This window comes from Balearica regulorum, chromosome 1 (assembly GCF_011004875.1).
Source record: "Balearica regulorum gibbericeps isolate bBalReg1 chromosome 1, bBalReg1.pri, whole genome shotgun sequence".
Lineage (NCBI taxonomy): Eukaryota > Metazoa > Chordata > Aves > Gruiformes > Gruidae > Balearica > Balearica regulorum.
In genome coordinates this window covers 185,524,406-185,537,593 of record NC_046184.1, presented here as the reverse complement: position 1 = coordinate 185,537,593, position 13,188 = coordinate 185,524,406, and the positions used below count along the sequence as shown (strand labels likewise).

At 43.9% G+C, this 13,188-nt stretch overlaps 1 protein-coding gene across 2 annotated transcripts in view; it reads left to right on the top strand.

The window, feature by feature from the left end:
- EPSTI1 (epithelial stromal interaction 1) overlaps nt 1-13,188 on the top strand; it is a 54,070-nt gene that overhangs the window by 1,068 nt on the left and 39,814 nt on the right. For both annotated transcript variants that reach the window (XM_075741779.1, XM_075741778.1), the window contains exons 2-3: nt 9,925-9,983; nt 12,809-12,892. In XM_075741779.1, the coding sequence (XP_075597894.1) occupies nt 9,925-9,983; nt 12,809-12,892 (143 nt within the window). The remainder of the gene's footprint in view (nt 1-9,924; nt 9,984-12,808; nt 12,893-13,188) is intronic.

Genomic DNA, 13,188 nt, shown 5'->3' with positions numbered 1-13,188 from the left:
GTTATGGTGCATGTAATGCTATTATTATTATTATTATGTGCTGAGTTTGCTTAGCTTGCTTCCCCCCCCTCCCCCGCCTTTCAAAGTGAAGCTGACAGAAACCCAGGGCTGGTTCAGTTTCCTTTCCCTTCTTTCTGGACGAAGAAGGTGGAGCCATGCCGTGAAAGAGGTGGCAGGCTGCTGATCGCAAGCCGCAATCGGCAGCTTTCCATTATAACCCATGAATGCTTGCCTACTAGGTAGTAATGATACGGGGACTATTAAGAGCTGGGTACCTTTGAAATCCATCAGCGCTTTAATGGCTGACTTTCAGGAGAGCAACCAACCATTCCTGAGTTACAGTTTATGTTTATTTTCTGCCACTTCCAAACATGAAAGACCTTCTGTCTCTCCTGCCCTCACACTGGCATATATCCACAGTAGAGTGAGAGCAGCCCTAGTTAGTTAACGTATTTGTGCTATGTGCATTTTTTTTTTTTTTTGGGGGGGGGGCGGAGGGGAGGCAGGGATAGTGGGAGTTTTCCCATTGGTATAACTGTCTTTGCCCAGATTTGGTCTGGGATAAACCCCCCTGGTATAGGTTAGGTAAATAATTGGTTTGTTAGCCTGAGCTCCCTCCAGAATTTAAGGCTAGAGCAAATATATTCACAGTGCAGTGGGCTGACCCTGGCAGGAGGCGAGGTGCCCCCCAAAGCCGCTCTGTCACTGCCCTCCTCAGCTGGGCAGGGGAGAGAAAATAGAACAAAAGGCTCCTGGGTCGAGGTAAGGACAGGGGGGGGATCACTCACCAATTACCCTCACAGGCAAAACAGACTCGACTCAGGAAAATTTAATTTATTACCAATCAAATGAGAATAGGATAGTGAGAAATAAAACCAGATTTTAAAACACCTTCGCCTCACCCCACCCTTCTTCCCAGGCTCAACTTCACCCCCGAATTCTCTACCTCCTCCCCCCCAGCAGCACAGGGGGACAGGGAATGGGGGTTGTGGTCAGTTCATCACACATTGTCTCTGCCGCTCCTTCCTCCTCAGGGGGAGGACTCCTCACACTCTTCCCCTGCTCCAGCCTGGGGTCCCTCCCATGGTGTGCAGACCTTCAGGACCAGACTGCTCCAGCGTTGGTCCCCCACGGGGTCACAAGTCCTGCCAGGAGGCCGCTCCAGCACGGGCTTCCCATGGGATCACAGCCTCCTTCAGGTGTCTCCACCTGCTCTCGCATGGGGTCCTCCACGGGCTGCAGGTGGATATCTGCTCCACCATCAACCTCCATGGGCTGCAGGGAGACAGCCTGCCTCATCATGGTCTTCTCCAAGGGCTGCAGGGGAATCTCTGCTCTGGTGCCTGGAGCACCTCCTGCCCCTCCTTCTTCAGTGACCTGGGTGTCTGCAGAGTTGTTCCTTTCACACCTTCTCACTCCTCTTTCTGGCTGCAATTGCTCCTGGTTGTTTTTCCCTCTCCTTAACTCTGTTATCACAGAGGCACTGCCACTGTCACTGATGGGTTTGGCCTTGGCCAGTGGCAGGTCTGTCTTGGAGCCAGCTGGCATTGGCTCTGTTGGACATGGGGGAAGCTTCTAGCAGCTTCTCACAGAAGCCACGCCTGTAGCCCCCCCGCTACCAAAACCTTGCCACGCAAACCCAGTACATACAGATTCTGACTGGATGATCGAATCCCCCCTAAAACTAAGCAAGTTTTTGGGGAAGAATAATTTAAAGCCTTGTTCTCTATTTCATCTTTATATGATGCTTGCAGAGAGAAAGCTGTTGTGCATCTACTGTAAGGACTACTTAATATTTTTGGCTATGTTATAGGAAAGGCTCTGTGTCTTCATAAAGCTGTAATAAAGATTTCATTCCTAAACCTGGAGTGTACAAATTAAAATCTACATTAGTATGTAGTCAACGAGGAGGAGGGATGAGGGAAAGGCAGGTTCAAACAGAAACCATGTAATATGAGTGGGAAACAACAAATACTCCAACAAAGAAGTGAACAGCACTGGGGGTTTGCTCCCGTCCCTCAAGGAGGGGATGCCAGCAGTCAGTTTGAATGGGATGAAGCTATTTAAACTGTGATTTCCTTAACTAACCCAGATTAAAGTAGTAGATAGTATCTGAAATACTGAAGCAGACAAGGGGAGATCTTTATTCTTTAAACAAAAAAATCACTATTTCATTCCTTGTTATTATCTTTCTTTTGTTATCTCAAGTTATGTTTCAAGAAAGATCTCAGATTAAAATATCATTTTAGCAATAATAAAGCTGACTCAACCTTTTAGCCATCAGTCCTTTTGAACGTGATCTTTCAAACTCAAGTACTAGGACACCCTCAGAATAGTCCAGGTTTTCAGGCTCTGAGATAACGAAGGGTTGAACAGAGCAGTTGGAGAACTGAAGTCATAGGATGTCAGTAGAAGAAAAAATGCACAGACTAGCATTAACCTAGAAGGCTTTCTGGAATATGTGTAGCAGAGGGAACATGCGGGGCCCAAGTAGGATACCTCTGTGCCAAGGAGTGGCTCTGTTCCAACTTGTGTGCTGCTTGCTATTTTCTGGAAACAGCCAGAATATGGTTTTGCTGCCAGCAAAGCAGGAGTCGGAGTCTCTGTTGAAGCCTCTGTGTACGCATGTGAGTTGCTCCCGCACAAACTCTCAGTCTCGGGCTGTGCTTCAGAGCAGTTGGGAGTGGGAAGACACCTTAGCAGCATCCTAGGGTGGGATCAGATCACCTTTCACGTAGACTGGACACATGAAATACGTGCGGGACATGGCATGTTGTAGCCTCATCCACTGGTTGATATTCTACCTTGACTCTCGGAAAAAAGTACAAGGTGGGCAACTGATATTAGAGGGTAATTTTTCTCTTGCTTTGGAAGAGTCCTTATATGATATGTCAAGGCTGAGAAGTGATAATAAAGTGGTCCTAATTAAGGAAAATACTTGTTCAAATGCAAAATTGAAATGAGACTTTGTACATCCCCCTCCAGTTCTATATAGGATGTGGTTTCAGGCTATGGAGGAAAAATCACCAGGATGACAAGTGCTTGAAACTGCTTATAATAATAAGCTTGCATTTAAGTTACTTCACTTTGTCTGCTAAGTGCCATGAAATTAACTTGTAGAAAGTGAATTCCCAAATTGCTCCTGTTCATATCTATTCAGAAACAAAAGTCTGTACAGAAGAAAAGATGGAGGAAAGTGGGGAAATTGGAGGCTGAACTATAGCTAGTGCCTGAAAAAGAAAATGCTGCCCCCATTCAGCAGTCTGTCCTTGGCACCTTTAAAGCTGGCAAGAATAATACTGGTTCTTGTAAAATCCATTAAAAAAACCAAATTCAAAATAATAAAATCTGAAGATATATTGTCGCACAGCTGGTAACAGTCCCTCATCATTTTGTGTGAAAGGAGAGCAGAGTTACTAGGGCTCTTAACTCGCAAAATAGTATTCTTTGACTGCAGGAGCCAAATCCATCAGGGCTTTCTTTCCTTCCTTTTCCAGTCTTCATCCTGAATTAAAAAAAAAAAAAAAATCTATAGTGTTATAAGACCTCTCAATCTTTTGCTGATAGAGTATACTTAGTTCAGAAAATTTTAGTTTCTTTCACGATCTGAAATTTCTTTTTAAAAACACTGAATTAGTTTATGAAACTGGAGACAGATGCTTAGTAAAATGCTTGTTTTGCCCACTGCCCTGCCACTGGTGGGAGTGCTAGAAAGGTGATTTGAATTATGGACGATTTGTTTAGAGTTGAGCTCTGCATTTGGTGCACAGGAGAAATCTCCCAACTCTCTATCTTTCAGGCTGATGGACTAACCTTTACAGCCCAGTGGGGCGATTCAGAGATACCTGGCTTCGATCAGTAGCCAAGTGTTTGGTGGCTGAGTCCATGTAAGAGGATAACTATGCAGTAAGATTCCCGTTGGTCTGGATGATGGGGGTTGCTGCATTCCTCATAATGTGGGAGGGGAAGGAAGTCCTTTTAACTACTGTATTAGAAGGCCTTTTCAGAAGAGCGTAGTTTGTACAAGCCCTGGCATGTTCCCTTGATGCAGAGCTTGATGAGGAGCTGCGGTGAGACGATGAATAAGGAACATACGGGAGGATACTGTGTTTGGGCAGGGGCAATAAAAGAACAACAAATACTGTGGTGCAGAGGCAGAGGAGGAGGAAATATATTGTTGAAAAGAAAGTGGGGGAAGCAGAGATGAACATGCCACTAGCTTAGGTCTTAATCTTCATGTGATACACCATCTGACCTGCTCAGCTCTCCAGGCATGCTGGCAAGTGTGACTCGTGACATACGGGCGCCTCTGCGGGGGGTAGCTCGGCTCAGCGCTGGTGTTGCCAATCCCAGTGCCTGGCCTGCCCAAGTATGGATGCTCCGTGTTCCTCACGGCTAGTGATTACCAGGTGCTCCAGCTGGCTCTGGCACGTTCGCTGCATCCCTGGCACTGTGCTGAGGTGACTGAGCTGCTTTGGGACCTGGGGACAGCAGAAACACGGCCGCATCTGATTTCATAGACTTTGCTGGGTCTGATGTTAGTCTGCCACGCTGCCACAGCGAACTGTCTCCTGTTGGTGTAGTCTGCCTATGAGTGTATGCTGACTAATGGCACGTCAGCGTTTTCAGGGAAGAGAGAAAGCTGTGCTGTGAACCGAGTTTGGGCTGAGAGCTATCCCTTGGCTCCCTGGTTTGATCCATCGCTGTGACAATTTCCTTGGAGCTTTAGAGGGCGGTTGAGATCATCTTCTAGCACCGATGTGTTTGCTGCGCCAAATGGGTGCTGGCTGAAACACCCGCTGTTCTTTCCACCGTATTGCGTGCTGAGCCCACACCACGGTGCTGAATCTGAGCCCCATCTTAACTCTGGGAAATTCAGTTCTGAGTTTCAGTTTTACTCCTTGGACTAAATTTGAACTTCAGGAATTTCTCTACAAGCTTGTGGGTACCAAAGAATTGAGATTTGGGTTCCAACAGCAGAACTGCAGGTCTGTTGTTTTACTGCTTGTTTCTGACTCATACCTTATCTGCTGCTGTGTTCCTTCTCGCTCTTTCCCCATGCAAGTTCACGTCTGCAGGGTTTAACTCTTTGTTTTATCCTGAGACCTCACCATGGCCGTTTTAGTGAAAGCTTTAGCTAACCAGAGGGACCAGATACAAAAGTGAGTTACCCTGGCTTATTAAGCTTCCAGACATCAGCTGAACTGTGGTAATTAAGTGCACTCCTAGCCTGTGGCAAACACAGGACAAAATCCATGAATGTAGACTTTTGATGATAAACATTTTCTGCTAATGCAGTTTATTTTCTGCCTCTTGTGTTAAGAGTGCACACGCAGCAAGATGAATCAGTGTATAATGTCAGGCCCCAGTAATTTACTCTGAGTTGTAAACTGGTGAGATGCTGCCACTGATAGAGATGGAAAGCCAGAGCCCCAAGCCTGCACGCAACGTTTGTACACCCTCCCCGAGCTCTGCTTATGGCACCGCCAGGGCACAGAGCGTATCGCTCGACTGAGGACTAGAACTGTGGCTGTTGGTTATCACTAGTGTCTGGCCGTGTGTACATTGTGAAATAGGGATGCCTACAGGACAGTTGTCTGCTCGCTGGGATTTGGCATCTTGTAGCCCTCTGATTTGGCAACTTCCGTGGTGCTTAGCAGCATATGGCTGCTCCATCAGGCGTGGGAGCCTCGGTGAAAACAGTATTTCGTGGTGATGTGGACTTGACTGCTCTTAAAGCAATTCCTGATGATTGAATGCAAAGTACAGCTTAGCATATCTTTGAAGGAGATTCGACAATTGTCTTTGGCAGTTTGGTCCCTTTTCTCTTTTAAATTCAGTCTTAACGTATTATTTAATGCAATATTTCACCTATATCTTCCCTTGAGTCCTTTCTCCAGACAGAACCTGCCCAGGTCTTTTTCCCAAGTTTTAGTTATTTGTGTTGCTCTCCAACTACATTCTCCGTGGTTTCTGTCTCTTACAGAGAGCGTGTTGCCCAGCAGAGCGAAATATTTAGCTTTCAGCTTTGTGGCATTCATGTACCGATGCACCCACAGTATAAAACACAGTGGAACTGGAAATAGTTTATAACAGCCATTACTTTTGTAACTCTTTAAACTATTTCACACTTCATTTGGAAGGCTCCCCAGTGGTAGTTGGCTGGAGCAGGCTTGAGGAAAAAACTGAAGGGCACAGCTCTGCAAAAAACATCAATGGTGAACGACAGTTCTCCTGTGTTTATTCAATTCTAGAAATAAACTGTTTTATACAAATCAAAAAGAAAGTAGAACAAAGCTTTCTATGGTCTGTACCCTGAAAGCATTGAAAGCGTTACCCTTGAGCAGTTCTAGTTAGATAAGCAGTTACACACAGGCTTAAGAATTTAAGATTGCAGGCATGGTGTTCTCTGTGTTGCTGATCATTCAAACTGTAAACTATCTTTGCAGATTTTCTGTGACTGTATTGCATGTTTCTCCTGACTGAAAGATTTCTATATCTATCTATTTATGTATATTGTTAGATGAGTATTTGTATTCCCACTACTGTGGTATTCGATGTCTGTGTGTTTGAAAAATCGTATGAGGTTGCTTTTTGTTTTTATTTCAATACAAATACATTCTCTTATTGGGTTTTAACTTTCCTACTCTCATTGATGTCTGTTCAGTCTGTGTAATTAGTCAGTACATTCCCATTTTCAGTGGAGAAAATAAACCAAAGAAAGTATCATCAAGATTAATATGATCTATAAATGTAGAAGATGATTTGTTTCTCATTTTTGAAGAGCTATGACCTGGATAAGATGTTCTCTCCCCCCCCCCCTCCAGTGACTTCTGTATTTTTATTTATAAACAACCCTACCTCAAAGATAGGCTTAAGTCATATAACAGTAAGAATCATTATTAGGCCTGAAAAGTTAAATTCTTCAGCATCTTTTCTGGTTGTGCATTTTTAAGCACTTTGTATATTGGTATAAAGTACAAAAAAGTCTGCACATCACTGATAGCTTCAAATCTTCACATTTCCTTAATTGCTACCCAGGTAAGTAGGATAATTTGCTCCAGACTTATGGCTACTGTGGCAACTCAGAAACTGACTGGAATATTAAATTGACAGGCTGTAGCGGGTTTTATAGGCTTTACTGGATCAGAGGTTTTGTGTGAACAAAGAAATGACATGCAATATCCTGCAAACTGGCTAAAACACAAGGTGAAAGCCGATGGTGGGGTTTTGCATTAACTTTCTTTCCTTCAAAAAAAGAAATCTCAAGAAAATGAGAGATGTTAGGTGTGGATTTTAATTTTAGCATTAGAACTGGTAGGGCAGATGGAGTCTCTCAGGCAACAGCTCATCTGGCTCCTCTCTTGCTGTAGGCTTGAAAAGCAAGGACCAGTTTATACCCAGCCTTTCACCCACCCCACAAGTTTACCACGGGTTCGCTCTTCCTCCCCCCGATCCCAGTACTCTTACATGTCTGTTTTTCCAGAGACCCAGGTGAACACCATACAATTAGATAAACTCAATAATGCTTTTTATTTTTTTTTTTTTAAACTTGGACTAAAACAAAGCATGCAGTTCCTGTTCTTCCTTTCCCTCCCCCACTGTAGACTTGAAATCCTAATTTTATTTTAATTTTTCCTTTATTTTAATAACATGGAAACCAAACTGACCTTTAAGTAAGCACTCTTTTAACCACAATGACTCTTAACCGTGCTCTTTGGAAAACAGAGCAGAGATTTCCCTGATGGTAAGTGCAATGTCACTTCTACCCCTTTCATAAGCTGATTGCTATATTTCATGTGCCGGCCTTCAAAGCTCCTGGATAATGACCATGGTCAGATGTCAGAAGAGTGGCCCCCACTTGGCCTGCTGGACTTAAAGCCTTCCAGCCAAAAAGCAAAAACAGATAAAGGAACTGATTCACAGCATAAGGGCTGGATTTGCTATCGTGATTTCTCATACATGTGCAGACCCGCAGAGGTCCCTGCTTTCTTTGTAATTTGATTCCTAATTTAAAAAAAAAAAACACAACCAAACAAAACCTGAATTCATCAAAGTACATCTAATGATATAAAAACTCTTCTGCCCTCTAGTGCTGTGAAGCAGTGGGATGTCTGAGCTGCACTGATGGTATTTTGGGGGGAAAAATACGTAGTCTTGCAACTTACAATTCCAGCCATTTTTTTAGCTGAAAAAGGGAGGGGAGTGTAAAAGGTACTTAATAATTTTTATGAGTGAACTTGAGAGAAATATGATCTTAATACCTGAAACAGCCAAGAAAAACTACTAAAAAAATTCTTGAAACGGATAAACTGTACAGCACCTTGTCAAAGGCAGTTTGGGATAAATTGTAAATGCTGCTACTCAGTCAAATAAGAAAAATCTGAAAACCCATCAGTGTTGGGGAATGTTATGCTATAAGCAAGATGAATTGTCAAAACTTCTTCTAAGTAGCTGTTGCAGTTGTGCCCTGAATGTTGGAGGGTCTGGGATTCGGTGGAGAGGTGAAGAACAGTCTCTCGGGCACCAGAGTAAGCTGGCTTGAAGGGAAAGGATCATATTAAATGGCACCATTAAAGCTCACAGCTCTATCTTTACTAGTTTAATCTCATAAATTAATCCACATCCTCCTAGAGTAAGTCTTCAAAGAGAAAGAGGTAATTGGATATAAATACTTTCCTTCTCAAACCTTGAATTACAGTGATAATAAAGCAGGCAGCTTTTTGCACTTTGATCTCTTTGCATGATTTTCATTCCCCTTTTTAGCCTTAGTCTCAGGCCTCATTCTCTCATTACTTTTTCACAGCCAACCGTGCTATCTCTGCTTCCTAGCTTGTCCTCTAGCCACCCCCTGTGGCCCTTTCTTCTTTTAAGAGGCTCAGTCTTCGCCCCTTATTATTTGTTTTCTGCTCTTCTCCTTGGGCCTTCCCCGCGATGAAGTCAGATGAAATATTTGTGCCCATGCGTGCAGATAAAACCCTGCCGAGTGCTGCAGAGAGATGTGAGCTTACTCTGATATGTGGAGCCAACTACTACTTAGTGCATTTCTGGTAAACCTGCACCCCGGTGGCTTAACTTCTGCTGAGCGGAAGCAGCGTAAACTCGTGCCCAGACAATACACTGTGTAGATAAAATCCTTTGTTTTCTCCAAGTGGAACTGACATGTTTTCATCACTCTTTTGATCACCTCAAGTCTCTAATACACTCTCAACCCTGTCCTGCTTCTTTGCTGTCATGTTAGATTGATAGCTCCTTGAGACAGCAACTGCATTTTGAATTAAGTCTAGCAAAACAGGGCCTTTGTCCTGATTCGGTGAGTGGCACCTTAGGCATGACAGCAAGATAAATATGCCCAAGGAATTCCTGGTGCCTGACAAACGCAAGGCTGACAAGGAAACTGAAGCTCGGGGTGAGAGCAAGTCACAAACTGTACAATTTTGCACGCTCCTTGGACAACTCTTGGGTAGGCTGCTTAAATCCACAAGGTGCTTGGTGCCCTCGAGGTATGGGGTGGGTCTGCCAGCACTAGTGCTCTTCCCAGTAGACAATGGTCTTCCACTGTCCTTGGCAAGCTGTGGAAGTAGTTGTTTACCACATGGAGCATTTTGATTCAAGGAAGTGATTTGAAATGTCTGAGACTTTAGGTCAGCAGTCTAGAGCAAGACTTGAATAAGAAAAGTGAGGACTATGCTAAAAAATTCCGAAAATGTTATCCCTGGTATTTGTAGCAAACTCCAAATATAACAAGTATTTCTAGACTATTTACCAAAAATTCCTGAAGACCTGAATCAAAATAAATACCAGTGTTGATATGAAGTTGTTTGCTACTACAGCAGAAAACTGACCTTGCTGATGAAGGAACCTCCTTCTAGTCCTGGTTTTCTGTAGACAGAAAAAATAAGAGAATATTTTCTTTCATTTTAGTGTTCGCCCATATGTCTTGATAACTCCAAACGAAACCAGAAGAAACCAGTTGCAGCAAAGTAAGTCGAATTGTCTAATATGGTAATACATTATTTCTACTTGAATAAGTTCAGGGTTTTGTGTACTTTATCACCCTTGCAACTTTTATCCTCATTTTTACAATGCTTTTATATGTGCAGCTGTGACAGTAAAGTCAGTGCTATGAGGATTCTCCATCATCGTGTAGGCTTTTCTTAAGATTAACTTCTCATCTAGCTAAACTTCATGCAGAATAAGTCTTCTTCAGGAAAAGATTTTTGGTAGTTTCAGTGCTGGAGCTATTCTAGCTGACTTCTATAAGACTCAGCTGGAATTAGCTCTATCCCACTTTTACAGAATTGAATTCAGATTGGAGAACCCAATTTTGAATGCTCTCTGGGTCAGGGGGAGGAAGAAGAAAAATGCAAGAAATATTTTTGAGAATACTCTCATGTGGAGACTAAAGCAACTAGAACCACTGTTGGTTCTTGAATCTCTGTTTAACAATTGTGAGTGGATCTTTTAATCATAGAATCATAGAATGGTTCGGGCTGGAAGGGACCTTAAAGATCATCTAGTTCCAACCCCCCTGCCATGGGCAGGGACACCCTCCACTACACCAGACTGCCCAAAGCCCCATCCAACCTGGCCTTGAACACTTCCAGAGATCCAGGGGCAGCCACAGCTTCTCTGGGCAACCTGTTCCAGTGCCTCACCACTCTAACAGTAAAGAATTTCTTTCTAACATCTAATCTAAATCAACCCTCCTTCAGCTTAAACCCATTACCCCTTGTCCTGTCACTACACTCCCTGATAAACAGTCCTTCTTCAGCTTTGCTGTAGGCCCTTTCAGGTACTGGAAGGCCACAGTTAGATCTCCCTGGAGCCTTCTTTTCTCCAGGCTGAACAACCCCAACTCTCTCAGCCTGTCCTCACAGGAGAGGTGCTCCAGCCCTCCGATCAGCTTCTTGACCCTCCTCTGGACTCGCTCCAACAGCTCCATGTCTCTCCTGTACTGGGGCCCCCAGAGCTGGATGCAGTACTCCAGGTGGGGTCTCACAAGAGCAGAGTAGAGGGGCAGGATCACCTCCCTCGACCTGCTGGTCACGCTGCTTTTGATGCAGCCCAGGACACGGTTGGCTTTCTGGGCTGCAAGCGCACACTGCCGGCTCATGTTGAGCTTCTCATCAATCAATACCCCCAAGTCCTTCTCCTCGGGGCTGCTCTCAATCCATTCCCCACCCAGCCTATAGCTGTGCTTGGGATTGCACGGACCCACGTGCAGGACCTTGCACTTGGCCTTGCTGAACTTCATGCAGTTTACACGGGTCCACGTCTCAATCCTTTCAAGGTCCCTCTGGATGGCAAATGAAGATGGGAAAGATCATTTTAGATGGAAAATGTCTTCACTTTTCTTTGGCTTCAAGTCTTGCTGGTGCAAGTAGCTAAGCAGGAACACCCTGAACTTCTACCAGAAATATTAGACATGTTAAAGCTTTCATTGCCAAAAATTACAACAAAAGAGCTGTGAAATAAATTCTGTATGCAGAGGTGACCAAGCACTGCAGTCCTGCACTCCTGACTGTTTATTTGTACAAAATATGAAAGCTGAAGGAGTGTCAGTCAGCACTCCTCATGTTTTGAGCCCCCAAGGAAACAGTACAATAAAAACATTTCTTCTCAAACATCAGGAGTTTGGCTGAAATGCTTCACCAGCAGGCTGGTGTGGGGTTGGGTTACCTTTGGTTGCAAGAAAAAAAATGGACTTCTGAACCAAACCGTAATCTTCTGGAAGGAGGAATAAAAGCAAATCATCTTGCGGCTGACTCTGATGCTAACAGCAAAGGTGCCACTGCTCTAATAAAGATCTGCTTTCACTTTGTGGCACCAGCACGCAAGGTCTGAAGCATGCCAAGTTACTTCTGCCTTGGATGCTGGCAGAAATAGGGTCTCACCAAATCTAGTCTCTACCTAAGCGCTTGTTTTAAAGGTGAAATAACAAGCTGGAGTCTGTCTTGGGCCTCTTTAGAGACTTGCCCAGGAACAGGCTTTATCTTATTAGAGGAGAGCCAGTGTTCACGTCTGATAGCCATAGCCTGCCATTAGAAAATATGGTTCATGTTGGGTTTAGTAAGTGAACTGAGCTCTTAGAGCAACTGAGGTACTACTCTTGAACACAACTCCTCTTTCCATAGGCTTTGTGCATCTTGTTATTGAAAGGAATTTTTTTTCCCTATTGCAGTTGATTCCAGAGAGCAGTTTAATCAACCAGCCATCGTAGAGCATATGGCTGGCGGCCCTGGCTGTATTGACTAGACTGACTACACTGGGAGCTTGCCACCCATCTCGCATGTGGACACCTATGTTGAAGTATCTTAATTTGAAGCTGAATCATGCATTCCTCCTGTTTTTACTTAGGGAGCATGGAGCTGGGAGGGAAAATTACTTATTCTTCATTTCCCTGCTGAGGAGTGTTACACCACAAGCATTTCCCTCCATGCAGCAATAGCATCTTAATTGTGACAACGTCTGCTTTACCTGTAGGAGTAAATACTGTGGAATTTACCTACAGGTTCTCAGTGGTTAAAAAGCAGTCTATTAGCAGTCCCTTAGCTGTTTTTTGTTTTGCTTTTAGGGTTGAGTCCTAGGGTTTGCTCACCATACAGTCTCGAGTTAGGCAAATGATTGCCTTGTTAGCTGATCATTGCAGTGACTGTGTAACCTCCTGGGGGTTATCTGCACCGCTTGAGAAAAACTTTTTCTGTTCCTGGATGGGTCTTCAAGGCTACATACAGTTAATGGTACTACCTGCTTTTTAGTACTGCCTCTAACATCCACATATTTGTTTCTTTTTGTACCTGCTCAGTTGCTAAGAAAGAGCTAGATGACCTGGAGCGGTGGAAGGAAGAGCACAGGCCTGGGCCAATTAAGTTGGCTCCACAGAGACTGGGTAAGACATGTAAATCAGCTATTATGAATTGCAAATTTTATTTTCCAGGACATGTGACATTTTTCACTTTTTCTCACATGCTACTTATTAAAGAGATTCAGTGTCAATAAAGGTTAACATGAGCTTACTGTGCTCTGTGCTTTTTGATGGTCATGGCAATGAAGATGTTTCTGAAACAAAACAGCATAGATATTGTCACTCAAGAAATCTGTCGGGATCAGTACAGAAAATCTGTGTTAACATTTGGGAAAAAGAGGTGGATTATCCCTCCTTCTGGTGACGTTGTCTGTGGTTAA